The following is a 27,574-nucleotide window of genomic DNA, read 5'->3' as shown; positions in this document are numbered from 1 at the left end:
CATGTACTACCACACCCATCTCTTGTTTCTTTTTGTGAGACAGGGTCTCACTTTGTAGCCCAGGCTGGCCTGGAACTTGTGAACCTCCTGCCTCAGCCTCCCAAGTGTTAGAATTACAGGGGTCCATGACCACACCTAGCTAAAATTCCATCTTTTTGATGTGCTATAATCCCATATGTACTTCTGTGTGAGTGAGTCTGTAATTCTGTTCACTGGTTTCTGGCTACGTCTATACTAATATGACAGTGCTTTAATTATTATAGTTTTAAATGTTTTTTTTTCAAATTTTGTTCACTGGTTTTTGTTGATCACAAAAAAACCTACCCACATTTGCCTACCAAATAAAAGAATCCAAAGATGCATAATGAGAGTTAATCATATCTTTTGTATATCTGTCCACTTCCAAATCCCATAGTTTTGCAGTGGGCAGAGGCTGGCTCTTGGGGTCCTTTATGTGCCAGGTGGACCTCCTTGTTCCTTTTTATGATGTGAATGTCTGGGGGGGCATTTGAGGAGGTAGGGCAGAAGGAGGGCATACGCCCAGAAATTTGGTATTTTTCCCATTGGTATACCAGAGTGTGCCAGCTGAATGTCAGCCACAAGAGTATGTGTGCATATGTTGTTTTTTGGGGGGGATGGGACTAGGGGTTTAAACTCAGGGCTTCTCACTTACATAGCAGGTGCTCTACTGCTTGAGCTATGCCTCCATTTTACTCTGGTTATTTTGGAAATGGGGTCTCAAGAACTATTTGCCTGGGCTGGTCTTGAACCATGATCCTCCCAATCTCAGCCTCCCAAGTGGGCAGGATTATAGCGGTGAACCAGCAGCTCCTGGTTATAAGTTATGTTATAGATGAATTATATATTAAAGATATGTAACTTCCTACTTTAATACTTTTGAGATATAACTTACATACTATAAAATTCACCATTTTAAAGTGTACAATTCAGTACTTTTAAAATATAGTCACAAAGTTGTGCAACCATTAGCAGTATCTGATTCCTGAACATTTTCATCACCCTCAAAAGAAACTCCACACTCAGTAAGTAGTCACTTCCCATTTCTTCTTCCCCCAGCCCTGTCAACCAATTGTCTCCTTTCTGTCTCTATGGACCTATTCTGGACATTTCACACAAATGAAATCATACAATGTGTCCCTTTGTGCCTGGTTTCTCTCACTTATCATAATGTTTTTTGGGGTTCATCTATGTCATAGAAGTATGAGAACTTCATTCCTTTTGAAGGCTGAATAATACTCCATTGTATCGACATGCTACATTTTGTTTACCTGTTTATCAGTTAATGGGCATTTGGGCGATTTTTCATCTTTAGGATGTTAAGATGCTGCTATAAAATTTGTGTACATGTTTTTTTGCAGATGTGAGTTTGCATTTCTCTTGGGTATATACTAGAGGCAGAATTCCTGGGTCAGATGGCAACTTTTTGTTTAATCTCTTGAGGAAACTTCTACACTTTCCCAAAGTGTTTGCTTCACTCAGCATTCCCATCAATCAGTAGCAGGGTTCTGATTGTTCCAGTTCTCACCAGTATTTGTGGGTTTCTATTTTTAATGCTAGGTTAGCCTAGTGAGTGTGAAGCAGGATCTCATTCTGGCCTTGGTTTGGGTTTCTCTGATGACTAAGGATACCGAGTGTCTTTCCATGTGCTTACTAGCGGTTTGTATCTCTCCTTTAGACAAGCGTCCATTGGGATTCATTGACCACCTTTTTTTTACTGTGGAGAAGTTATTTAACGATGGAGACCTAGAAAGTATAACAGTTATGAGCTAATATAAAATATTGGACCTTTCAACTTATAGTAGCATTTTGGAAAAGACTGTTTCTTATTTGGAATTTTCAATTAAGTGATTGGTAAAACAGAAGAAAATTTATTTGCAAAATACTTTCTGCCTTTCTTGGTAAAGAATCCATTCTGACTGTTCAATGTTTATTCATTTCTACCACAGGCTCAGTCCTCCTGTTCTTCCACTATGCTCATTAAAAGAAATACATTTGTCTACTGATAAATTTTTCAGAATGGAACCATCTGAAATTACCAATGGTTGTTTTCTTTCTATTTTGACAAGAGAGGTAAGAGGAAACAAAAATCCCAGTCCATTGTCATACTTTGGAACTGAGAAACAACAAAGCCTCCTAAAAGGTACCCAGGAATGTCATGGCCATTTTGAAGTGGCGTGCTTATATTTCGCAAATAACGAAAAGGCAGGAAAAAGACTGCTGTGTGGCACAGACGCCTCTTCTTTACGCTTCTTAGAGCTTCTCTACCTGCACTTCTCCAAGCAGTTGGTCAACACTTAGTACATCTTCCCTAATGAGTAAGAAATCAGAAGTTAATTCTTTCTAGTAGGTTTATAAATGGATGAGTTGAAGTAAAAAAATCATTTGCTACAGTGTACCATATATTAGGGAGTAACGCCTAAAACCCATTTCCTTTAGTAAGATACTGATACTCTCTCTTTTTCACTGAAGCCCGGATATTTTGTGACACACTGAGTGATCTCCCTCCCACATTAATAGCTGCTCCCTTCATTGCAGCGGGACCCATCTGAGACAGTGTCTGTGAAAGATGTTTTGGCCCGAGCTGCAGCAAAGGGTTTACTGGATGGGATTGAGTTGGGGAAATCATCAAAACGGGAGAAGAAGAAGAAGAAAGCAAAAACATTGACCAAAGCTTCCACTACTGATAGCAACGGCATCCAAATGAAAATTGCTGAGTTCCTGAGTCGGGAAACTAAAGCAAGTGCTAATCCATCAGAGACATTAATGACAAAAACGCCTCTTCCACAGAAAAATGTGACCCAAGCTTCCTCACAGACCAGAAGATCCAGTAAGCCTGCAACCAGTCTGTTAGCACCCACCCTGCTGAAGAGTACTGGTCACTCCAGGCCATGTGAACCGTCGACAAACTTGAGATCTCGACCAGGAGGCAAAGTGGTTCCTCTGAAACCCGTGGAGATCATTCTGCCTCCGGTGATGCTGCCACTTGCAAGCCCCCAAGTGACCAGATCTCAGCTCCCAGCCCACCACTTTTACTACCGTTGGATTGGAGCCAAGACTAGTGGGCCCGGCTACTTCCCCACGCCATCCGTGCTCAGGAGAGGGGATAAACCCAAAGAAAACTTACCTTCCTCCCTATTCAAGCATCCCCAACCATGGCTTTGACTTTCCTGTGTTGGTTACAGGGGCCAGGAACAGGTGTTCCCCCCGCCCCAAGGTCTGGTATTTCTCAGGTTAGATATCACTGCATAAGATACTCATCCTTTCAGTCACTTAGTATCTGCTAAATGACCTTCGAGATGAAGATAGGCGAGCAGCACTCATGCAGAGGATTACGTGAGCAGAACTGAGATTTCACAGCTCAGCACAATCTGTTTTACGATGCCCAGTGGTAGACTCGGAATCAGCACTTAGAACTTGTCTCACTCCTGTGAACTTGTCTGGATTAAAGCTGCAACAGTCTCTCCTTAAGGGACCATGGTCCACCTCCAAGCTGGCTGCTTTTCAAACTTCAGTGGGAGGGATTTGCTAGCAAGTGTGAAAGATGCCGCCTGCTCTGCCAGGACCCAGCTGGTTAGAGCTGAACCTTTCCAGTCCCAACCTAGGTTGACTTTTTTCCTCAAGTATCACACCATTCCTGACACAGGGCATATGAGCTTTTGTACTGTGACTGAGCTTGAGTCTGAGTAGGAAGCACAGAAGTCCAGAGCACCAGGCTTGCGTAGCTCAGATGTCCATCCACAGAAAATGTGTGTTTCTTATTGGAGGAGCCTCTGGAATCCTAAGTAGACTGAGCACAGTCATCCCTCTCTTCTGCCTGTTTATACCAAACGCTGTTGTAAAAAATGACTGTGAGCAAATTTATCTAAATATGTGTAATTCTGAGAAAGAGGCAAAACTGTTCATACAAGTGATATCTATTGTTGAAGAAACCCTTAAAGATTTCTGATTCTATTCAAAGATCAGGTGATACAGCAAAATGTACAAATCATTTCAAATAGCACACACTAATCAAACTTTGGTAAATCATTTCTGATGCACAATTAAAACATAGTGCAGCACTGTTACATTAAATGTCAATTCATCTTGATGTATTATCTATTGCCTACTGAAATTGGGATGATTATCATTTTTGGGTCTATTGATTTTTTTCATCATGGCAACAAATTGTTATCAAGTAGAATAACTGACTATAAATCTTATTTTAAAAAGCTCATCGACACATTAAGTTTGAAGTTAAAGTTTTAGTTTCAGAATTCAGCTGTGGACAAGTGTTAGTAAATTTCTGACTGCTCATCTCAGGTGGCATGCTTTCGTAGAATACTGAGGTCTGTTTCAGCTCTTTTATTTTCTCACTTGAATTTGGGAGAAAAATGGTGAATTTCATTTTCATAAGTACTATTTTTATTTTAGCTAAAGACTTACATTTTTCACTAAAATCTGTAGCCGAAGAAAGTTTTATACATGAGGCTTATAATATTTTAAATCCTCAAAGAATTCTACTCATGTTAATTATGACTCTTAAAAAACAAAGAACTCAGGAGGCAGAGGCAGAAGGGTGACATATTTTAAGCCAGCCTGGGTTACACAGTATGACTCTGGATGTAGCTCAGTGGTAGAGCACTTGGCTAGTATGTGCAGGGCCCTAGGTTCCGTCCCTAGCACCAAACCCACGGAGTATTTTAAATGCTCAGCTCATTTTACTAAATTCAAAAACTTCAGAATTATAGTATGTTTCATTGTGTCATCTCCACCCAGATCTGGCTTAGAGAACCCCACACTTAGAAGGGCAGTGTGGCTTAATGTAACGTGCCTCAGGAAGGAGCTGGTATTTCATCCCAGGAATCTCATCCGCCCTCCCCACCGCCACCCCAGGGTGGAACTTTTCCAGGTGTGTCTTGTTAATTCTCATTGTTATGAAGTAGCTTGAGTGCCTTCTAGTCTCTAGCAGTGTGACTCAGTTCTCCACTTCTAGCCACTTACTTTTGGTATCTCCCAACATGCATCTTGGTACAGGTTTTTTCTTTAGAAGTTTATGGAGATTCTGAATTAAACTATTCCTTAATTACGCCTATATTTTATTCTTTGAGAAGAATCCTCTTCTAAGGAGGACAGGATCAATTATTTAAATATTTTGGTAGTTAAAAGGGAAAAACACTTTGGATAAAAGCAACAGAATTATAGTGAGGAATATTGGTCACACTGACATTTTCTGTTTAGCATTTTACTTTCTCCAGCTTCTTAAAGTGTTGCAAAAAACTAAAAATAAATTATTAGTGTTCAGATACTCTAATAGCAAATTCAGATTTTTATTTGAAACTACCCTGAAACCAAAATGAACTTTTGTTCATTGAGAGTTACTGCTTTTCATAGCATAAGAGGACCTAGTGGGGGAGAGCAGGATGAACAAAAATTGGGTCCACACTTTAAATGCTACTTGTCAACGTCCATGTGTCCCGTGGTTAAACTTAACCTAGCTACACAGCACTTGGATTTAATGTCTGCATGCCTCTGTTCTTCAGTCTCTGAAACTAGGTTCTTAAATGAATGACAGGCTTCTTTGTGCTGAAATGCCTCAATCCTAGAGACTGCAGAAAGAGTCTGGGTTGGTAACTAAATGTGCTGTGTCCAGAATGCCAAATAAAGACAGGGCGATGCCTCAAAATCTCAAGTTACTTTCCAGTTCCTACCAGACAGAAAGATGCAGTCTCTAATAAGAACAGAACCTTACATTACTAAAAGGATTTCATTTCAGGTAAGAATAGTACAAAAATAAAATTACCACTATAGAGACACAAAATTTCTGTTTGTCCTTCCTATGTGAATGAGTTGTCAGAGAAATGAGCCAAACATTTTGTGCAGCTAAATTTATTCTCACAACACGTTACATTTCAATGTGTAAAAGTGGTCAACAGCAGAAGACATAAAAAGGAAAATGAAACGTCCTTTCAGGACAAGCCAGCTGCTCTGGATGCCAGGGCCTGCTCTCATGGTGGGAGCAGGATCTTTGCTTGGAAGCTGCGTGTCACTGGCTGTAGGCACACATTAGATGTGTACTAGGTGACGCTGGCCAACTAGAGAGCTAATGGTTTTATTAAATTGTGCTAACATCAGGCAGACATTTTTCATGTTGTTTCTGAAATCTTGTGTTGCAATGCTTACGAGATGAGTGTGCCATACAAATGAAGGAAGCTTTGGGGGTTGTTAGTAAATGGCTTTGTATGGAATACTCTTCCAGGTGTCCATCTTAAAATGGGGACTTAAAAAAAGGTAGCAGCGCCAACAGTTTATCACCAAGAACTTGTTTTAATGGAAATGGGTCTAATGTCCCTTCATGCAGTAAGACAGACAAACAGAAAACAATGGTTGTAACTAGCTATGGGTGACCTGTCCAGGTGGAAATGTGTATCTGTCTTTTAGATGAAACCGTACGTGTTGTGAGGGTGTAAAAAAATGAAGCACTGCACAGTGCTTTAGTCTACAAAGGAAAGTTCTTAGCCACAGGCGTGTTGGCTGGTCCCCTGACGCTGCCAAGGTGCACATAGTTGAGGTGGCAAGACTGCATCTAGCTAGCTGCTTTTTAAAAATAAAAGGAACTTTAAGCATTTTTGCCTTTTCTTCTACATATTCCAATAGAAATGTGACTACAAATCATTACAAAACCACCGTTTAGGCAATGTATAGTTCACTGAGATTACTCAGACCTGGATATGATGTAACATAATATCCAGGAGAGATAATACATTAACACAATAATGCGGTATATTTCAGTAAAAATAGAATAAATAAAATAAAAATATTTTAAGCTGTATTTAACAGGTTAATTAAAAAGTGATAAGACATACAAGGCATAGTGAACATGGCTGCGTGTTTACCGAATTGCAGCTGTAAAGAATGCATAGATCACTGAAGCGTCGCTAAGATCTCAGGTAAAACACGGGCATCCTCTCACAAATACATACATTCTTTCATACATACTTTTTGGCCATGGCAGAAAGTGTCTGAACATACTGTTTAACATAATTAATTTTACAAAAATTAACTGCATTTAGTATGCAAAGCTATTTTCAAAACAATATCTGCAGTAAAGTTGTCAATACGCAAAGGCTATCTTTCATCTTACTGCATCTTATAATTGCATATATAAATCAGTTTGCTACTTAAAGCTAGCTCAGTATTCTCGATGCTGAAAAACAAAAAAGGTATGCCTTAAAAAATGAACAGGGGTTTCTGGTAGAGATTTCCTGTAGAAAAGTGGATTACTTGTTTAGAGTTTTGAAATTTATCACACTGAAACGTTTCACTGTGCAGATGAAGATGAACGATCATGACTGAATTTTGAACAGCTTTTCACAGGGCACAGTAAGGTTTTCTTAATGCAGTAATTTGTCATGATGGCACTGGTTACTCCAGACAGAATAGTATGCAAGTTGGTGCAAAGTTTAATGCATTTCTAAAAAGCATCATTTTTGTTGTAACAATAGGGTGCCAGCAAACAGTTCTAGCCCCTCTGCTCCCCGCTCCATGAATTCTGGGAGGGAACGGCAAGCAGAAGGCCTCCTACTCACTCCATCACGTCTTCTGGTAGCTAAACGCCATGAGTTAGGAAAACCTCACAGGCCGAAACAGGCTGCTGAATGTAGACACCTGTCCTCTGCAACACATGGTCCTGGACTGAGGGAGGCAAGGGTTTTAGGAATAATTTAATACCACTGCATAAGGAAACTGGCCATCTTTACTGACTCCAGAGTTCTGAGATTGCCTGACAGTACTTCCATAGCTGCTCCTCTTTGTATGTGCCCAGTCACTTGGAAAGGGTCTTCCTGGCTGAGTGGAGGCAGCCTAGCACAGCAAGGCTGGGACTGTGGTTCCTGGTTCTGGCTCACTGATGAGCTTTGGTGAGATCTTAGGCCCTTTGATGGAAACTTTTGATACTTCATATTTTGATTTTTCTAATGTATTTAGTACCTTTTCTACCTTATAAGGCTCAAATGTGGTAAGAATGTGGAAGCCACTTTGCCAAGTACGAAGCAGTGTATAAACAAAGCATTATTTTTATAGCGATGCTGTAAATGTGAATTTTGACATTAAAAAGTAAGACCGATATTTGAATTGATCTCCTTAGCAACTTCTTTTTAAAACAATGTCAACAAGAGTCTAAATTTGTGTATCTTTATAGCTAAGTTTCTTATCTACATAAAAAGCAGGAAAATGCTATTTTTGAGAAACTGTTAAGCAGTCCATCGTTCCTATGGATATTTTTGCTCTGTTGTGAAAATTTTAAATCTTTAAAGTAAAATGGACAAATATAAAAACTTAAGCTGTATCTAGTTAAGTCCAACAAATTCTAATATTAAATACATAAATTCAAGAAAGATCAACTTAAATGTAATTCGTTGCCATGGACAATATGGGATGGACAGACAGCTTTCTGGACAAAAAGCATTAGAGAAAGGTTGAGCTCAATGCAGAATTCTAGCAGAACAGTGACCTCTAGGATGTGGACTAACAAAAATTAAAATAACAGTGTGTGACAAGAGATACAAAGGACATTCCCTCAACTCCAGATTGCATATTGGCTGGTTATCAAACTACGGATGAAAGGCTTGTGAGGAGTATTTCACATTAGTGTTTGGGTAGAGAATGGCCACCGTGAACTGTAATTCTCTAGCTGCATCGTACAATGTAAGGCAGAAGTTTGAAATATGTCCCATCCGAAATGCAGTATGGTTTTGTTAATCTCTTTTTAAAATAATTGATTTAAAAACCATCTGAAAAGCCTATTTTTTGTTCGATTTTAATTCCTCCAATTTGTTTTTCAATTTTAAAGTCTCACTTTTTTCTAGTATTCCACAAACAGCTGTAGACATGAAATGGTGTCCCATGATCAAAGGGCTCAATGAGGAAAGCGCCAGTTGGTGTCTGTACTGATGCCAACAACCAATTTTGTCATCCAACAGAGTCACTTTTATGAAAAACGAAACCCCCAAACTTGTCATTCCTATTTTTACAGCAATTCAATGGGATCTGATGTTCAACGTCTCAATGTTTCCAGTGCTGAAAACAGACAAAAGTGCTGTAGGGCTCAAAGGTTGCTTGTGACAGGTCCAGTCAAGAGGACAGGGGAACGAACCCAGGCATCATTCACTCCAAGGACGCTCTAGTTCACTAGGCGGGTGTAACCACATTCTTCTCTGTGTGTGTAAAGTCAAGTTCACAATATTTACAATAAGAAAAAGACCTTCCACGGCTCATGATGTAACTTTTACTGACAGCAAAAAAAATTACTCATGCTTCTTTTCATATCACACGATGGTGGCAAGACGAGAGAACATGCTTGTCTAACACTGTTTGGCGAAGGATAAATTCTCTGGAGACAAAGCATCAGCAACTGAACGGAAGGCCAGGTCTCAGTCTCTTATCTTTAGCGTGGCTGAGTCATAACACAAGCAGCTATGGCGTTTCTGTGACAGGGCGCTTCTGTTTCAAAGTGTCAATGAGGGATAAGACCCCTCGTTTTACATTGGTTGTTACTCTTCTGGTCATTGAGTCTGCTGGCGGAGGAGGTGGTCGAACTTTCTGTAAAGGTGGCCTGGCTACCAAGCACTTCTGGTACCGTAACTGAAATACAAAAAAAAAAAGAGGTAATTAACAATGTATTATTTCTTCTTTAATATAACTGTAATTCATCACTAATATATTGACTTCCCAAAAGTTAATGAGCTAGTTCCAAAACGTAAACCCAAGAATTTCTTATTCTTAATGTGCGTCTTTTAAGTCCCCCTAAAAGATCATTGGGCTCGTCAGTGGCGTCCTGCTTTGCCACCCTTTCCTTCCACCCGTTCCCACTCTAATTCTCTGTGCTGATAGCCTATAGTCTCACAGTGAGCTGAGGAAAACAAAAAGGATCAGGATGGGGGGAACAAAATTTCCCATCAGAGAGACATGTCCATCTAAGCAGCTGCTCGTGACTCTTGGCAGAGTAGAAAGGACACAGTTTGAATCCAGGTTCTAGCGCTGTGAGCCGGGTGACTCCAGTTATTCCGTCTCTCCATCCTGTACAGTGACTGAAGAGTGGCGACCTTCATAAAGAGCATAGAAGGCCTAAACGAGGGCTAGCAGTATAAATGTTGCTGTCCCTACTTCCTGCTTTGATAGAAAAAGAATGATGCATTGTGACTTCAGAATATATGTAATATTCAAGTACAAATCCTAATGGATTAACTTCAAAAAGATCTATCGGCATTGACACCACAGGCAATCTCTATCCTTCAGAAACATAATGCAGCCCACCTGTGTGTATTAATGGGAAATAAGTAATTCTTCAGTATTAGATGAAAAGGTTATAATTCACGACATTTTTTTCCTAATCCAAGCAATTTAAAGTAAATGATTTTAAAAATCAGCATAAATCTTGTAGGTTCTAGGCATGATCATACAACAGGTTGATGTTCCTCCTAAGAAGCACTAAACATCTACGGTCAGACTCTGGGAGGGGTGTGTCACGCCCCACAGGCCACACACCCAGAAAAGGCTGATTTATTACATGTTTGCTCTTTTTGAGGCATCTTGCTAGGTCCACTTCACAACTCAGACCACACCCACCTCGAGCATGAATTTACTGACAGGCAGGTGTGGCGGCAGGGGACCCTGCACGTGGAATTTCAAACAGTAGTTCTGTCCATCAGTGTGAATCAAGACTGCCCCTAACTGATGAATTTTATAAACGACTTTCTCTGTCCTATTGTAAATTTCACAATAACCTCTTCACTGGGGCCTATAGGACATGGCTGGAAAATATGCCTAAAGTGAAGTAGATTCAAAAGAACGTGTTAATACCACATTTCAGATAGTGTAAGTTCAGACACAGATATTCCAGATGGAGAATCATGCAGATCCGAATCAAGAAAAAGCCACTGTGCTAGAAAAGCTGGATCCAGAGTGGGCTGAGGAGCTTGGATTTTACCCATAGCTTTACACAGCCTCGTGTGAGCTACGCCAACTGGGTGCACTAATGCAATGAAAACAGGAATCAAATGAGGAAAAGTTATTTCCAAGAGGGAAAACAAGTCTGGGAACCTGAAAACAAACTAGCCAGTGATAAAGGTAACTACCTAGTTGCCATCAGCATTAAAATGTATAATTACAGCTGAAAACCATTTTATAATCCAAACCTATCTCTCATGATCCCTTTCAATTTCATGAAATATCTCAATAGTCATTTTTTTTTTTGACTTAAGTCTCCCATTCTCTATTTGCTTCACGTACCCCTTTACTCCATCCCCATGCCCTGCACCTGGTTTGTGGGTTCACTGACTCCTGCACCTCCAGGCATGAACCTTAGAGACTGGCTCCTCAGCACTTGAGAGGGACTCTACTGAGTGACTGGGGGGAACTGGGGCCATCCTAAGTGTGAACAGGTCTTTCCTCCTGTCCTCCCTCCTCCTTCCATCCATGTCAAAGGTGCTTTTTTTTTTTTTTGGTGGTACTGTTTGAACTCAGGGCTTCACACTTGTGAGGCAGACACTCTACTAAGCCTCCAGCTCTAAGGTGTCTTTTAAAAGTCAATCTGTTTTTTTCCTATTCTCCACCTTTGCCACCTGCCCTCCTGCCTCTTCTTATATTAGCAGTTACCATATGTAAAAAAAAAACAAACCCAAAAATCCCAAGCAGAACCCAACGAATAAATGAAACAACAGAGTTCCCTCTACTTCCCTGTCCTCTGGTCTTCCTATTCCTGGCTTTTTAGCACCTTCTGGCTTGTCTCAAAGTAAAAGGTCCCTAGCCAGTTTGGAGGCTAATGGCCTTGTCTGGACTCTTCACTTCCCACCACTTCTCCAAGGCCCTGCTGCAGCTGCAGCACATTCTGAGAAATGTGTTGTCAGGTGATGTCATCCTTGTGTGACCGTCACAGTGTAGTTAACAAACCTAGGTGGTGTAGGTAGAGACTACACAGCTAGGCTGTATGGCACAGCCGGTTTGCTCCCAGGCTACAGACCTGGGAGTCTTCAGCATGAAGACTGAGGGCAACTGTCACACAATGGTGAGTGTTCGTGTACCAGAACACGTCTAAGCTGAGGGTACAGTAAAAATACAGTATCAGATAAAAGCTGGTACACCTGTGTAGATCACATGCTTGGCCAGAGCTCGCAGGCCCGGAAGTTGCTGCGGGTGGGTCAGTGGGTGGGTGGCGGGTGGGCGTGAAGGTCAAGGGCATGGCTGGGCACTACTGCGTACTTCATAAACACCGCACACCTGGGCAAAACCAAACCTGTGACAACTCTCTTCAGTAATAAACCTTAGTTTAACTAACTTTACTTCCTAAGCTCTACTTTTTAAAAGACTTTTTGAACCTTTTGTAATACTTTGCCTGAAACACAAACACACTGTAGGTGACAGGAATGTTCCAGTTCCGGAAGAACCCTACGGAGCCCCTGTGGTAGAGGCTGGATGTCACTGACAAAGTGCGATGAGGCGCACAGTGGATGTGTTCACACATCCTTCTTCACACCCACCTCCTTCAGCGTCCCCTCAGCCTACGGACGCCTGCAGACCACTCCTGCCCTAAGACAAGCAGACCTGCCAGCGTTGCCCTGCAGGAGCCCCCGATGGGTGGACTTTCTGAGTCATCTACTGTGAGGGCCTCCCCTTCTTCCTCCTCGTGCCCTCTCAATTCAGTCTCATTCCTTCATTTCTCGCCTTTTCCTCACTACGCTGGGATTTTGGGTTATGGGTCATGGGGTTGGTCATACTGAGTCATGCTTGAACTCCCCCAAGTTTGGCCCACAGCAACTGGATGGAATAAAACACAGCACAGAGGCCTGCCCAGCCTCCCTCACCCTGGCCAGGCAGCTCTCTACAATGTGGCTGAGATCGCCCTCCCATGCCTGCTCTCCTGGCTTAGACCAGCCTCCGAGCTGATTACTCTCCTTTGGCTGGCCTTTTGTACCACCTCCACTTGGTTATCTTCTTGCTGGAATATTCTTTGTTTTGTCATGATTTTTTTGAGATATAGCTCAGACTGGCCTGGAGCACTCTGTAGCCCAGGGTGGTCTCAAACTTGTGATCTTTCTATCTGAGTCTCCCAAGTGCTGGGATTACAGATGGGCACTACCACACCTGCCTCAACTCAGTGCCTGTCATAGTAGTGCTCAGTGAATAGCTGTTCAATGAATGATGAAGTATTTTTGTTTCAAACTGTATACAGTTAAAATGCCCTGACTTTATTACCTGACAGCTTAGGGTTGACCCCAGGCTCTGTCACCAACACTGTGCCTGGTGGCCCACTTTTACTTCTCTGACCCTCTGGTCTCATAAATAAAACAGGCTAACAACTACCTAACAGGGTTGTTGTCAGGACTGAGTTAAAAGATATAAAATAAATTAGAACAATGCACTTAAACTAATCAAAGTTGCTCAGGACATTTTATTTTTAAAGTACTCAGCTGAATGCAGACAGTAACAACACACACCATGGCATTTCCTGGCCACACACTGAAACTGATTTGGAGAACCATTCTTCCCAGTGTTACAGGACTCTCCAGAGGATCTGGTTTGGGCTGGCCTGGCTTCATTCGAGAGCCCTGGCCTCTGGACTTGTGAACTGCTTGTCATATAATTGGTTTTTCCCACGGCAACAAGAGTGCCACCAAGTACAGTGATACTTTGAAAGTCACACATTTTTTCTGCGAATGATTCTGCTCTATCTGTGGCACACAGACTGGCAGGGGCGGAGGGCTGAACCCTCGCCGTGGGGGTCACTCACCATGCAGGCAGCCTGGACGGCCTCCGACACGCTAGCAGCATTAGGCTCACACCAGAACACGTGGCACTCAAAGCACTGGTTCCCAGTGTCCATGATGAAGGCAAATGTGTGGACATCCTTCCCGACACCCATGAAGGACAGGAACCGTACTCGGCACTCCACCAAGATGTCCTCTTCATTCTGTAAGAGACTTGGTTCAGCAGTCTCCACTCTCTGGGAAGCCAGGCGACAGCCACCAAAACTTTCACATCCTAACAAATCACAGAGCCCAGGAGATCGGACCGTGTTAAGAAACATGGCCAGATTAAACTCAGAAAGGCAAAACCCTGCCTACGTGTCCAGAGAGGCCATCACGGCTGTGAGTGTCTCGTGGAAGCTCACCTTGCTCTGAACACTGCTGTCCTGGTCTGTGATGTGTGTCCCATTGTGTACACCATACCCTGAGTCTACGAGCTCACTGTGGGGGAAAACCAAGTCATACAGACTTCTTATATACTGCACAGCATAGGGCACACAAGTGACTCAAATCCAGTTTGCCCAGGTGAACCCGATGGGCACCAGGAGGAAAAGATTCACTGTATCTCTCTTCATCTGGTTCTTCTACTCAAAGTGCACTGCACAGTGAATCATATTTCTATCTAAAACTGTATAAAACAAAAAGTTGCCAAATCAACTGACATGTCAAGTCATTTCCCCCATTTCTACCAACTGATATCCATATGAGGCCATGTAAATGTCTAGAATTCATTCTTAGGATTATAAAGACCACATCCTCTGCAATAAGCACACGAACTTTTTTAATTAGTAAACATGCCCAGAGTGTCAACTTTCAGATTGGAACATCCTGACTTGTTCAATGTTCCCTGAGTGGTCGGGGGAGCTGGTGTGAGAGGCCAGGAGGTTTTCTTGGGAGAAGTCTTGGTGTCAGGATCTGGGAGGATGCTGGGTGGGCAATGGGGCAGAGTGTGGAAGGACAGCGCTGACTGGGATGCTAGGAGGGGAACAGCATGGCGACAGGCTCCAGGAATAGAAGGAAATTCAGTGTGGTCCGCCAGAGTGGTAGGCAGGTCAGTGAGCATCCGCCTCTCTCTACAGGCTGAACTGGGCTTGAGGGGGACCTGCTGGTGGCAGGAGCAAGGACAGGTGCTTCATGGGCAGGATTTTGAAAAGAGATGGAGTCCGGGGCTAGACAGTCTGGCTTTGAAGCCTAGTCCTGTACGATGGTGGGCAAGTTACTTATCTCCCGGTGCCTCAGTTACCTCAACTACAACAGTGGACAACTGGGTTGAGACTAATGCTGGTCTCTGTCAAGATGGCCAATGAATTCTTCCACTTCTGACAGTGTAAATCACTGGGCTTCCCTAACACAAGCATCTTTTGCACCAGATAGCAAGGCCCAGTCCACACTGGAGCCCTGAGAGGGACTGGCCAGACCCCAAACTCATGAGTGAGCTATAGTTAGTGCCACACAATTACTGCTAGCAGATAATTTCACTCTCTTGAGTAAGTGAGCAAGACAGAATCAGGAGCACCAAGGTAGAAGTTTCCAGGCCTGGAGGAAAGAGAAGTGTGTCCAGTTAGACTGAGCCCAAGGCCAAGCTCTTCTATGAATGCAGAAGCACAACTACAGAGTAAGCACAACTCCCCAGAGCTCAAGGCTTGGCTTGGCTTCCCAGTTTCATGGAAGACCATCGAATACAAAACCTCCCTGCAACCCAGAAATGCCAATGTCCTCTCCAAATCCTTCTCACCTTTTCACTGATGACCGTCACAGTGGCATCGGCCACATTCATGTTCACTGAAGGCCAATCCTCCTGGTTAGATGAGGTCATAAGATTTTCTATGGCACTGTTCAGGGTGTCCATGCCTGTTCATGGAAAAGTTAAGTGAAGAAGTGCTAAAGTTACTGATTGCTCTCAGGGCAGGCCCAGTCCCCCAGGATGAGCTCCACCTGAGTCCATCTCTGTCCAGACACTTTATCACTTCAGCCTCATGTGAGCTTGGAAGAAAACCATGGCTGGTTTTCTAACAGGAAGAAAGATCTCGAGCTCCTCCAGGGATTTGCTGTGCCCCAAGGATCCCCCAGCCCCGAGGGTGTGCCAGCATGCAGCAAATGCTGCCTTTGTCCATGTAGGGGACTGGGGAAGGGGACCCGAAGGAAGCCAGCATCTGCCAGCACACCTGACCTTTCATTGTACGTGATATTTAACAAGGCCAAATATGACAGCCCCTTTGATGTGAGTAACACATGCTAAGCAGCGAGGTCCTTTGCTGGGTATTTTTGGGAACTAGAAGTAGGAAGACCAACTTTACTCCAAAAGAACTCACATGGAACTCACTTATGTGAAGCGTACGCTTAGTAGTTTTTGGTATATTCAGAGCATAACTATTACCCAAATCATTTTAGAACTCTTAAAATGAGGAATACCACCAAAGAAACCATGTTCATTTTTCTACCCTCCAGCCCCAGGTAACCACTTACTTGCTTCCTATGGCTTGAGATCTGCCTGTTCTGAGCACTTCTTATTAATGAGATCACGCAGTATGTGTTTTTTCTGTGACTGACATCTCTCATTTAGCTTAACACTGTTAAGGTTAATCTATGCTGTGGCAGGTTTCAGTAGTTTGTTCCTTTTTTTTCCCAAATCAAATTCCACTATGTGTAAGTGACATGTTTTATTTGCCCACTTGTCTTTCCATTTTTTAACTATTATGAACATTTGTGCACATGTTTTTACTATTGTGAGTCACTTGTGTGCAGAGATCAAGTGTATGTGTAGGAACAGTTCTGTTAAATGGCCAGAATGGTTTCCAAAGCAGCCATCTCAAGTTGCCCCCAGCAGGGCATAAGGGTTTGAATTTCTCCATAGCTTTTTCTAGTGAGGTCAAGACTACATCTCTTGGCCTCTATTCAGCTTGGTGAAGCTCAGCAACCGAGATGTGAGCTGAATTCTGTGGGGGACACTGCTGGGTCACAGCTTAAAGGAGGACACAGTGGCTCCCTCAGTTCTTCTTCCCTGTCCCCCAGAGGACAAGAATCAACACAGGAGATGCTTTCCTAGAGCCGGATGCCCCCTGGAGAATGGCAGAGCCCCACGTGGTCCTAGGCTGCACATGTCAGGGGCTTGTAAAAGTCCCTGTAGGCTGGGGTCACCTGTCAAGTCAGTTTAGTGTTCTCTATTGCTTATGTGATAGGAGCTCTGGTTGGCTGCAAGACAAGGTGGGGAAGGGACACAGTAGACTTCATTTTCCTGGGGAGTGCCCCCATCCCATGAACAGCTGAACCTGTGAGAAGTAGCAAGGTGGAAAGGTAACGAATGACTGGCCTGTGTACTGGCAGCACGCCCAAGAACTGCACGTCCCACTTACCGACTGGCCTGTCCACAGGTAGTGCGCCCAAATACTGCACGTGGAACTTCTGCACCAGCTCAGTCTTTGGTGTTGGAAAATCTACTACAGGGAACAAAAGCAATGTGTTTCCCAGGGGTTCCAGCATATGTGTGAAAACTGCCACCTGGAATATCCAGAACACCTGGGTCATGATGTCCTGTTTTAGAATGTCCTATAAGGACTGCTATCTCTGAACAGTCAAAATCCTATTCAGCTTTCATTTTGAGGTAGAGTAGCGTTTGAAGGCAGGAACTGGATGTGTTAAGGCTGCTGCTGTCTCTCTGATGGGTGCTAAGAAACAGCTTCGATACTCTATTTGTTAGGTAGGGCTGACAACTAAAGAGAATTTAATGACAAAGGCCACAATCACAGGCACAGGAAAAATAACTGAAGAGACCTCCAAATAATAAGCCACAGATTTTTAAACTGGATGGTTCTTACCTCAGGCTGTACGTGAGTTCTAAGACCACTATGGCCTAATGACGATTTTTTATTTTTCTGGCAGTACTGGGGGTTGATCTCAGAGCCTGGCAGTTGCTAAGCACGTATGCTACCACTGGAGCTACTCTGCCAGCTCTTTTTACTTTCGTTATTTTGTGGATAGGGTTTTGGTTTATGCCTGGACCAGTCTGGACTGTGTCATCCTATTTGTGCTTCCCTGCATAGCTGGGATGACAGGTATGCGGTTTTTCCAGGCTGGTCTGGAACTGAGATCCACCCAGTCTCTGCCTCCTAAGTAGCTGGGATTACAGGCTTGAGCTGCTGTCCCTGGTGACAGTATTCATAAATCTTGTCAAAAGGCAACAAAACCAACCCACCCTTTGTGCCCAACTGCACTGATGCACATACACCTCCCATCTGCTGACAAGTATGCTTTTTAGGGAGATGCACAACACCAGAGAACCACTGGATCATTCAATCTTGCCAGGATGTACAGCGCAGTAATGGAGGAGATGCAGCTGACCTACCTTGCAAAGGAACACCAAGGTTCACGTTGGTCCTCTCCTGGAGGGAGCTGCAGGCCAGGGCTTTGGCATTTTTCCGTTCAGCCATAATCTGAAGATAAAGTGAAGACACAGATTGGGTTCAAGGTCACAGGCCTCACAACTAGGCCAGCCAGTAAAGCGTGTGGGCTGATTTCACTTTGACTTCAATCAGCTTTTATTTTTTGCCTGATTTCCCACCCCTGTATCTCTGGACTATGTATTTTGATGAGAATTTTGCTTATTTTCTCTGGGGACAATAGGCGAACTGTTCCTCAAAGTAATGGCCTCCTAATTGTTTGGAATTTTCTTCCTTCCTTTACCAGGCTCCAGCCCCTGCTGAAACAATTTAACACCTATCCCCTTGCTATGCTTGGACCTGCTGGCTCGTGGTGGTCAGTGGGACACAGAGCAATGGACTTCCCAGTGTTGCTGCATGCTGACTTTCAGGTTCTCTTTTCAGGACATGGGAGACAGAGAATGTGGTTTCAAGCTCCACCTCCCCCACTTACTAGCTGTGTGACCCCGGGTGAGCCATCTACCCTGCTGTGTCTCATTCTCTTGACAACTGTTCTGACTAAACGAGTATGGCAAACACTCAGCGGGATCAGAAATGCCAGTTGTGGTCAATGCTGTTCTTCTCAACCCCTCCAAACGATCTCTCTTCTGTTAGGGACACTGACATCTGCTGTGCTCAGCGCTGTTGCTTTTCACTCCTTTCCTGCCAGCGACATGGGGCTGTGAGTTTAAGGGCTGAAAGAAGTCCAGCCTTCAGTGACCCCAAAAGTGACTATTCCAATCTTTCTCTTGTGGGGTAAAAGTCATTTCACCCCAGAGCCCCACTGTGCCCAGCTCTCCAGACAGAGGGCAAGAGAGCCACTGCCAACAGCAACACAGTATCAAGTGCTCCCTCTGTGTCAGGCCAGGTTGTGAGGGCTGACACCAGAATACAAGACCAATGGGCAAGGGTTTTTTTTTTTTTTTTTTCAGTTTTGGACATGGCATTCAAGTGTACTTGTTGCATGAGTGAATGAGAAAAATGAAACCTAAGGGGTGTGCTACTTGTAGCAAATGGTACAGCCACGCCAGACCACGAACACAGGTTGGGGGCACGTGATGATCTCTGGGCCAACATCTGCTGCCCACAGCGCTGCTGCATGGTCAGAGCAGCAGCCAGGTGGGCTAGGACCACTCCAATCCCTACGCCTCTCTTGGGCACCATGGTTTGCACCGGCTCTGTGCCTGTGGCTCAATTACTACCTGGACTGGGTCTCCCCCAGCTCAGGAGGAATTGTGGCAGGGAGGCTGGGTCAGAACACCAGCCTGACTGAAAGGAGACACTGGACAGAGGCAACGGCAAAATCCTATATTTAGACGCAGTCGGTTAAACAGGACTGGGGAATGGAGAGGCCCTGCTCGGGGGAGCTGCAGATGGTGTCCTGGGAACGCAAAGCAGGAGGTGATGTGGTGCCCAAAAGACCAAGCAGCCAGTGCTGTGTCATTGGAGGTCAAAGGACAGAGAAGCCCACGGTCTGCTCTCAGCTGGCTCTTCATTTGGGGGGACCCACTAGCATGTGTCAGAAGAGGGTGATGACCTGCTGCAGTTATGACACAGCAAGGCTTCAAGATCGGAAGGGCTGGCCAGCACAGACACCTGCTGCAGAGCCAGGTGTCAGTGAGTTCTAGGGAGGAACTGAGGGTCAGAAGCATGAGATCTTGAGAACTCTGTAACAACCAGAGCTGCTCGGTGGAAGAACAGCCTCCCAAGAGGAAAGAGACCTACAGGAGCCCATGGCATTGCCGGGCAGAGAGGTGTCTGTGTGGGCAATGCCAGGCTGGAAAGGGAGGGGGAAGGGGCTGGCAGTGCAGGCTGTTTGTCCTCATTCTGACACTGGATCTCAGTGAAGGAAGCAGGATCTATACCAGTGGGGACATGATATCTGACCTGCCTCCCAGCTGTACAGTGAACTTCCGTGTGTCATTGCAGTCACTGTGGACAAGTGGCCACCCCCAGCTGCCTGCATCTGCAGACACTCTGGATGGATGGCGTCTCACTGCCCTTCCTTCCCTCTGGTCCTGCTCTCTACCTGCTCTACTCTCAGACCCAGTGGCCCTGCGTCTGCGGGTCTGCCCTGACTCCCTTTTCCCGTCAGGGGCACTGACCTGCCACTGTGTGGCCCACCTACACTCTACAGCTACAGCCTGGCCTGCGCAAAGGATACGGTTCTCTTCACTTCGCAGAGAGGACCATGTGGGTAACACCTGGCCCACAGCAAGAGCAGTCGGCCTTCTGCATGAGGGTTGCAGGGTTCGTGTGTGCAGATTCAAGCAGTCAGAGATTGAAACTGGCACATTGTTACGGATCTGTAGTGTCTGAACCGGAAATATGTGGCCCCTTCCTTGTCGTTAAGCAATACAGCCTAACAGCTACTCATAAAGCATTGACATTGTACCGGGTATAGTGAGCAATCTGGGGATGATTTGCAAGTATCTGCCAGGATCCTGCAGGTGACACGTTACTACTGCACATCTTACATGAAGGACTTGCATATCCAAGGATTTTGGTGCTTTCTGGGGTTCGGTTATTAATGCCCTGTGGATTTCGAAAGACCACTGTACACTAGCGGCACGGGTGGAGCAGACATTGTGCTTGCTTCTCCCTGAGGTCAGTGTGAGGCAGCTCGCGGTGGGCCGCTGTGCCCTCTCCCGCCTTACCTTGGAACAGATCTCGTGGAGACTTGTGGCGATGGCTTTTGCTGGTGTGTCACATCGAAATACATGACATTTCAAAATTCTTGTATCTTTGTCTCTTGCAACATAAGCAAAATCCCTGTGCAAACCAAATTGATCAGGACATTAGAAAAGAAACCTTTCACCAAACTTTCTCCAGTGAGAAGTGTTAGTTGAGCTAGCAGCCAACAGTGAATGGTGGATGACTGTTTAAAAAACAAAACTACAGAGAAGAGGCACAGTTTTATGGATGTTAGAAATTCAATTCCACGTAACATAACTACAGTGTCCTCTGAATGCTGTCTCTGGAGTCCTTGGAGTGGTTAGCAACCCTGAGCACACGCTGAGTCATGTAGAACCCTTGCATCAAGTGTAATAACAAACACGATGACTGTGCAACAAAACACAGGCTCGGGAGGGCATGGACCGCACAAGTGACACGAAGACAAACATGGTGGGGTAGGAGAGGCAAAACAATAGACCCTGATATGTGAATAGGTGCACAGAGAGCAGGCCACACCACAGCTGCATGAGAAAGTTGATGGGCCATAGGAGGGCCGGCCAGAGCACAGAGACCCCATAGACCTGGTCCCACCCCAGCACCAGGCTCTGCCCAGCACCTCTGTACTCCAGCGCTCTGGCTCTCAGCATCATATTTAAAAAACTGTTGTTAGCTCAGACAGCCCCTGAGCAAGTGGCCAGTGCTGGCTTTTACTATTTGTTTTGCTGATAAAAGGATATCTAGTATGACATTACTTGGCTTCAAAAGAACCACATGGCACAATTAAAGTTCTCACAGTGACTACTGTAGGACAGCGGCTCACAGATGAAGTGTTTATGAAAAAGAAGAGCCCGGTGTTACCCACCCCCTTGCGGATCACAGTGATTGATCTGTGTGATGCTAAGCCACGATATTGTCTGTTCGCAGGACTACAGATCAATTTTTTAATCTATTTTCACTATGGAAGCCCAGGCTGGTCTGGAACTGGTGATCCCCCTCCCTCAGCTTCCTGAGTGCTGGGATTAGATGTGTATCAGCAACTGAATTTATTTTCACATTATTTCTCTCAAAACAGACTTGGCAGTCTGTCCATGGACTGTGACAGTCCTTTCCTCAGGACAGCATGGTTCCCTTGGAAGGCACAGGGAGCTCGCCCTGGAGCCAGATGACCATCGTGAAGGCCTGGCCAGAAGAAAAGTGGGGTTTGGGGGAGGGAGAGCTGGTGAGGCAGAGGGACTGCGAGAGAGGCCTCCCCTGCACTTTCACCTCAGCCTGTCCCCATCAACTTGGGATCTGCTCCAACTGTCCTCTCGGTCTACCTTGGTGTCTTTCATACTAGAACCGTACCCTAGTCCCCAGTCCTGGTCTGGCCTATTCTACTGCTTGGATATACCCCGAATCCCTCATTCCCTCTCTAGCCTGACCAGCACCCAGCATCCTAGGAAGTTCTCACCCTTTGCCTGTGCTCATACATCTTTACCCCACTACCCTTGCAAGGTTTGGCGCCTCTTCCTGGCATTCCCAGTGCCTTGTCTACTCTGTACTCGCACTGGCTACCAGAAGAGTTCAGTTTATCTAACCTGCAAGTTCTTGCAGGTCCATGCAGAGGGTCTGTGCCTCACTCACCCCCAACACCCGGTCCAGGCCTGGCTGTAACAGCTACTAGTGATGTGCAGAAGCCGCTGCTTCCTCCTTGAGGCAGGAGTTTGTTCACATGTCCCTATCCCAGCAGAGAGAGCTGGCCCTTTGTCACAGGTGTGCAGGGGACAATGACAATGCATGGGGGAATGGGTCTAGGAGAGGAGCTACAGACTTCAGGGGGCCCAGACTTGGAGAGGTGAGCCCAGTGTTGCTCCACACTGTGATCTCCTTCCCCTCCTGTCTCAACAACCATCAAGGTGACATTAACTAAAAAAGAGATGGCTCCCTTTTGGAGAGCATGCTCAAGGGAAGTCTTGATTCTGAAGCCACCCTCATTGTCTAGATAGATCATAAAGTAAACACAATGTCTTACCACATCCAGTTCTCTTTCTTTGAAGTTCCAGGCTCAGTTGCCACTTTCCTGACACCAAATCTCTCCAAAGCTCCCTACAGCCATCCACAGAGAGTCCAAACACCTTTGCTTGGATTTTAGAAGTCACGAAATTTGTTCCACTGACTTCCCAGCATTGTTCCTCCACGTGGGGTTCTCTCCTCTGCTTGGAAAAGTGGATCGCCATGTCTGCTCATTGTGTTAGCTTCCTTTGCTTGGTGACACCTGGCTCTCTCTCACTATCCAGAGCACACCTACCTACCCAGTGCAGCCTACCTGAGGCTTGCCTGGCTCTCAGCATCGAGGGTCTGGCTTGACTCAGTGCCCACGCCACATAAGTTCTGCGCTGCAAAAGAGACACTCATTGTACACCATCCTTTGTAGTTGCTGTATGTCACAGCTATGTCCATCCTCTCGGGCAGCCCAGATTTAAGTCTCATTCTGGTTCTACTGAGCTGCATGGGTTAGACTCCCAAGTTCAAGAACCCAAAATCCAACACTTTTCAAGCCATACGTGGAAAACTCCACATCGTGAAACTTGGTTTCTTAAACAAAATTATTAATGACCCTCTATGTGTGGCTATGTGTGGTAGGTGTATATGAAACAGAAAGAATTCCTGTTCAGATTTAGGCCCCATCCCAAAGACACGTATCACATATGCAAATATCCCCACATCCCATGCCCGCTGGACAAGCGGTGACCAACCCATACAACCTCTGGCACAAAAGTGAGCCCCACTTAAAATGGGTAGAAACACTGATTTCCAAAGTCCTTCTCTGATCTGCCATTCTCTGATATAAGCTTCCAGGAGTCACCAGTGTGTCCATGACTGCCGGCAGACCTGGCATCATGACCCCAAGGATAGAGCAGGGAGGATCAAACAGGCTGGAGGATAAGCAGGATTGTTCCTGTGAGGCTCCAGCTTTGTGCCCTCTGTTTTTTTACATGTCACCCTCAGGCATAATTTTGAAAAATTATTACTATTAATCTTCATTTTCTTTTGGCTCGGGGAAGGTGATGGATGCCTGAAGGGCAACTGTCTGGAACTCGCATCTTCCCAAAGGAGAGACTCGGCAGCCGCAGACTTCTTTGTGTTGGGAATCTCACCATTTTTTTAAAGAGCTGTATCTATTCCTCGTTCCTCTCAGGTAGGGGGCTAGCAGAGGAAAGGCAGACCTCTGCCAGTCCAGGGCAGGAGAAGAGGTGAGTAGCCAGCCCTCTGCAGGCTTTACCTTGCTTTGTGGAGGTCAAGAGCTTCGCAGGTCGCCTCCATCATCCCCATGGGATGCATCCTGAGTCACCCTAAAACTGTGATCAGCCCTAAATACAGAGGTCTGCAGGAGGCAGCGAGGCTGTTCCCTCAGACCTGGGCAGAGTGTGGACCAGCCAAGCGACGTCCTCTGTGCACAGTGAAATACATGGCTCCCTGATCTCGCTGCTTTTCCCATGAAGTCCAAGTACCACTTCACAGCTTGTTTGAAAAGCTGCCTTTCAGCACCTGCCTTTTGAAAAAGGCAGTGGTGGACACAATAACGACCCCTCCCCTGTGTCCTTCCCACAGATGTCCTTGTTCCAATTTATGGAATCTGTGAAGGGGACCTTTGCAGATGTGCACTACATTTAAGGATCTTGAGATGGGAATGGTACCCTGGTCATTTGGTGGTCCAATGAGATCTCAAGGCATTTTGTTTTCTGAGGTGCTGGGAACTGAAATCACTAGGGAAAGGAGAAGGTACCTGACTTATGAGTGAAAGGACAGGGGTGGGGCCCGAAGCCAAGGGAAACAGATACAGGTAGCCACACGGATTTCCCTGGGAATCTTTAGAAGGAAAGCAGCCTGCTGCTGTGATCTTTAGCCTAAGACTCATTGTAGACTTATGACCTCAACTGTGAGAACAAACCTGTGCTGCTGTAAGCTGCTTGGTTTGTGGTAAGTTGTTACAGCAACAACAGGGTATAAGCACAGCTGCCATATGGCTTTAAATTCTAACTAAATTACGGTTGGTATTTGTATTTGTAAAATATTCCATTCACTTCCACAGTTTTCTTCTGTACCTGTGATGCAAATGCAGACAGACCAGGTCTCAACCTGGGAAGTCTACTGACTAATGGCACAGACAGGTTAGTGACATGTGAACTGCTTTAGGTATAATATGGGCCTCTTCAGGGTAAGCAGGCAGAGGAGTACTTGAACTCCTGGCTGTCTTCTGCATATACATGGGGCATTGGTGAGGAGCTGTGGTGTGGCTGCAGGGAAGCCATCCAGGAATTCAGAATCGGTTCACATAGGACTTTGTGCCTTGCGAGGCATCTGACCCTTACTCTGACCCAATCAAGCCTTATAATATCACATGTGGCCCCGCCCAGTGCGTGCTTTATAAAGACCCTTCTTGTGGAGCAAAGTCGCCAAGGGAAGGTGGACACTGGAGGTTACTGCTGTGGTTCAGGTGTGGGAGGAAGAGCCAAGTACAGGCTGAATTAGGATCCGTGAAAGAAGTGTTGCAAAGGAGGGCTGCTGGGTCCGCAGATGAGGGAGAGAATCAACAGTAACTTGGGGGTTGGTGCTATACCCCCAGTGACAAGACAGGGGAAGAAAGGAGCTCAGGCTGGCGAGGGGACTGCTAAACATCCAGGTGAACGTTAAGTGCTTGGGGACACCAGCTGGTGAGACCCACCAAGCAGGTGGTCACTTGGTCCCTGGGCTCGGGCTGCAGACATGGGTCTGGGAGGCAGCTGAAGCCAGACTTTAAAGGCCTTGCTGAGACAGAAGAACTGGAAAGTGAGGAAAGGGTGTGGGAAGGGGGAGGATAGGCCCAGGTGAAGCTGGGTCCAAACACTTGGAAGCAAGGGTGGCTCTGGGAGGAGGGACGGAGCAGTAGGAGACAGACCACCTGGTCTCTTCAATAAGGAGGTTTGTAGTGACCTTGGGTCTAGGCCCTGTCCCTGGAGAAGGGAGTTTGGAGCCTAGCTGAGGGGTATAGGAGTTAAAAGAGCAGAGTTCATCTCCCCACTTTTTTCTTTTTTTAAATACTTCTCATATGGAACTTTTCAAACACACACAAAAGTACAAGGGACAGTAAACGAACTCCATGTCCCATCACACAGCTTCTACAAGGATCAAAATGTCACCAACCAACTAGACTTTTAAGTGGCTTTCCTCTCCCATAACGGCTAGCTGCCATCACGCCCACGTGTAAGAGTAATCTCATGTTTTCTGATGATTTCCTGTATTCTGAGGGTGTTACACACCTTCACAGCCGGAGGACCCCGACACTGGGTAAACCTAACCCTGCACAATCAGCCCAGGGCCAGGCATGTGAACTTGGAGATGACAGCACCAGGGATCATGTGACCATCAGGTGTCATGTGTCCGCTGGGCAGGGCCTGCAGCAGCTCTGACACAGCATGGGGTGCAGGGCAGGCCAGTCCACAGCAAGGACATTGCAGGAGCCTTCACCCTGGATGGCTCTCTTTTTTAGAACTGCTGGTGGTACCTCTGGCTGGGTGTCACAGACAAGATTCTCTGACGTCCCTAGATGACAGGGTGCCTCACATAGCCAGGCATCCTCCAGGGACACTCAGCACCTTGTCTACAAAATCACACCACTGCCAAAACAGTTCCAGGGTCCCAGTGAAAACATGACACCTATATTCCCACCTGTTCTTCTAAGAGCCCTGTCTGAGATGTTCAGTCTGACACTAAGGGAAGTAGCAGGGACCATTTTGTCCTTTGTTCCAGCTCACACCATGCACAACACTGGACCAGGAGCTTCTGTCAAAAGAGATGCAGAGTGGTGCTCCACTGCCTCGATGCACAGTTCTCCTCCACAGGCCATGGAGAGGAAGGCTGGCACAGAAGATAGCTTCTGAGTCTCCTTAAAGGGAAACAGAAGCTAGCAGCAGGCTGATTACTGAGTGCTGTGTTTTCAGCTCTTTTGTGCTTGTCCTTACGCTGTCAATCCACTAATTATTTTCCCCAGAGGGCAAGCTGCAAGTTCTGCCAGAGAAAAATGGCAGTACTGAAACATCTTTGAACCCTCAAATTTCTTAATGGCAAAGAAGAGGACTGAAGGTTGCTTTCATTCTTCTCAGCTGTACAGCGTTCTTGTTGCCCTGGAGGGCTTGCTTTGTTTTTATGGAATGAACCAATAAACAACTCTTTATTCCAATGGGTTCCAGTAAAAAGCAGCCAAGAAACAGTTTACCTTTCCTAAGCTTCTCCTGCACCTCTCTAGGGAAAGTAACATTGCTACATGTCTACCCTTCCTCCAAAGGAAGCTAAGAGAGGTCTACAGGCCTCTTGGCTGTCACAGAGGCTTGCTCGTGAAACTCTCCTCTACAGCCATCCCACAGGGATGCTTGGAATAGCAATGGGGAAGGAAATCCATTTCCTTACTCTCGTGGCTGGAAGGCTCCCAGTGAACCAAAATATATTTTTTCTTTTAAAAATTTTTTTGGGTTGAACTCAGGGCCTTTTGCTTGCTGGGCAATTGCTCTACACACTTGAGCCCTTTTGGTTTTAGTTACTTTTTAGATAGGGGTTCACACTTTTTTTTTTTTGGCCTGGGAACAGCAGTAGACCAGGATCTTCCTACCCCTGCCTCCCGAGTAGCTTTGCAGCATACAGGCAGGCCCATCATGCCTGGCTTGTTTT

General features: G+C 45.5%; 2 protein-coding genes across 27 annotated transcripts in view; one reads left to right on the top strand and one right to left on the bottom strand.

Moving 5' to 3' along the window:
• Nsun7 (NOP2/Sun RNA methyltransferase family member 7) overlaps nucleotides 1–7,465 on the top strand; it is a 42,426-nt gene extending 34,961 nt beyond the window's left edge. For all 9 annotated transcript variants that reach the window (XM_074042399.1, XM_074042398.1, XM_020170303.2 and 6 more), the window contains 2 exons: nucleotides 1,968–2,091; nucleotides 2,557–7,465. In XM_074042399.1, the coding sequence (XP_073898500.1) occupies nucleotides 1,968–2,091; nucleotides 2,557–3,183 (751 nt within the window). In that variant the 3' untranslated portion in view covers nucleotides 3,184–7,465. The remainder of the gene's footprint in view (nucleotides 1–1,967; nucleotides 2,092–2,556) is intronic.
• Apbb2 (amyloid beta precursor protein binding family B member 2) overlaps nucleotides 6,816–27,574 on the bottom strand; it is a 326,509-nt gene continuing 305,750 nt past the window's right edge. For 16 of the 18 annotated variants that reach the window (XM_074042381.1, XM_074042378.1, XM_074042393.1 and 13 more), the window contains 6 exons: nucleotides 20,872–20,986; nucleotides 18,142–18,229; nucleotides 17,153–17,236; nucleotides 15,535–15,650; nucleotides 13,784–13,963; nucleotides 6,816–9,639 (listed from right to left, as the gene is read on the bottom strand). In XM_074042381.1, coding sequence (XP_073898482.1) covers nucleotides 9,472–9,639; nucleotides 13,784–13,963; nucleotides 15,535–15,650; nucleotides 17,153–17,236; nucleotides 18,142–18,229; nucleotides 20,872–20,986 — 751 coding nt within the window. In that variant the 3' untranslated portion in view covers nucleotides 6,816–9,471. The remainder of the gene's footprint in view (nucleotides 9,640–13,783; nucleotides 13,964–15,534; nucleotides 15,651–17,152; nucleotides 17,237–18,141; nucleotides 18,230–20,871; nucleotides 20,987–27,574) is intronic. The other 2 variants (XM_074042394.1, XM_074042383.1) reach the window with 1 other exon arrangement.

The sequence above is a fragment of the Castor canadensis genome, chromosome 9, assembly GCF_047511655.1.
Source record: "Castor canadensis chromosome 9, mCasCan1.hap1v2, whole genome shotgun sequence".
NCBI lineage: Eukaryota > Metazoa > Chordata > Mammalia > Rodentia > Castoridae > Castor > Castor canadensis.
The sequence above is the reverse complement of the archived record's forward strand: the minus strand, read 5'-3'. Positions and strand labels throughout refer to the sequence as shown.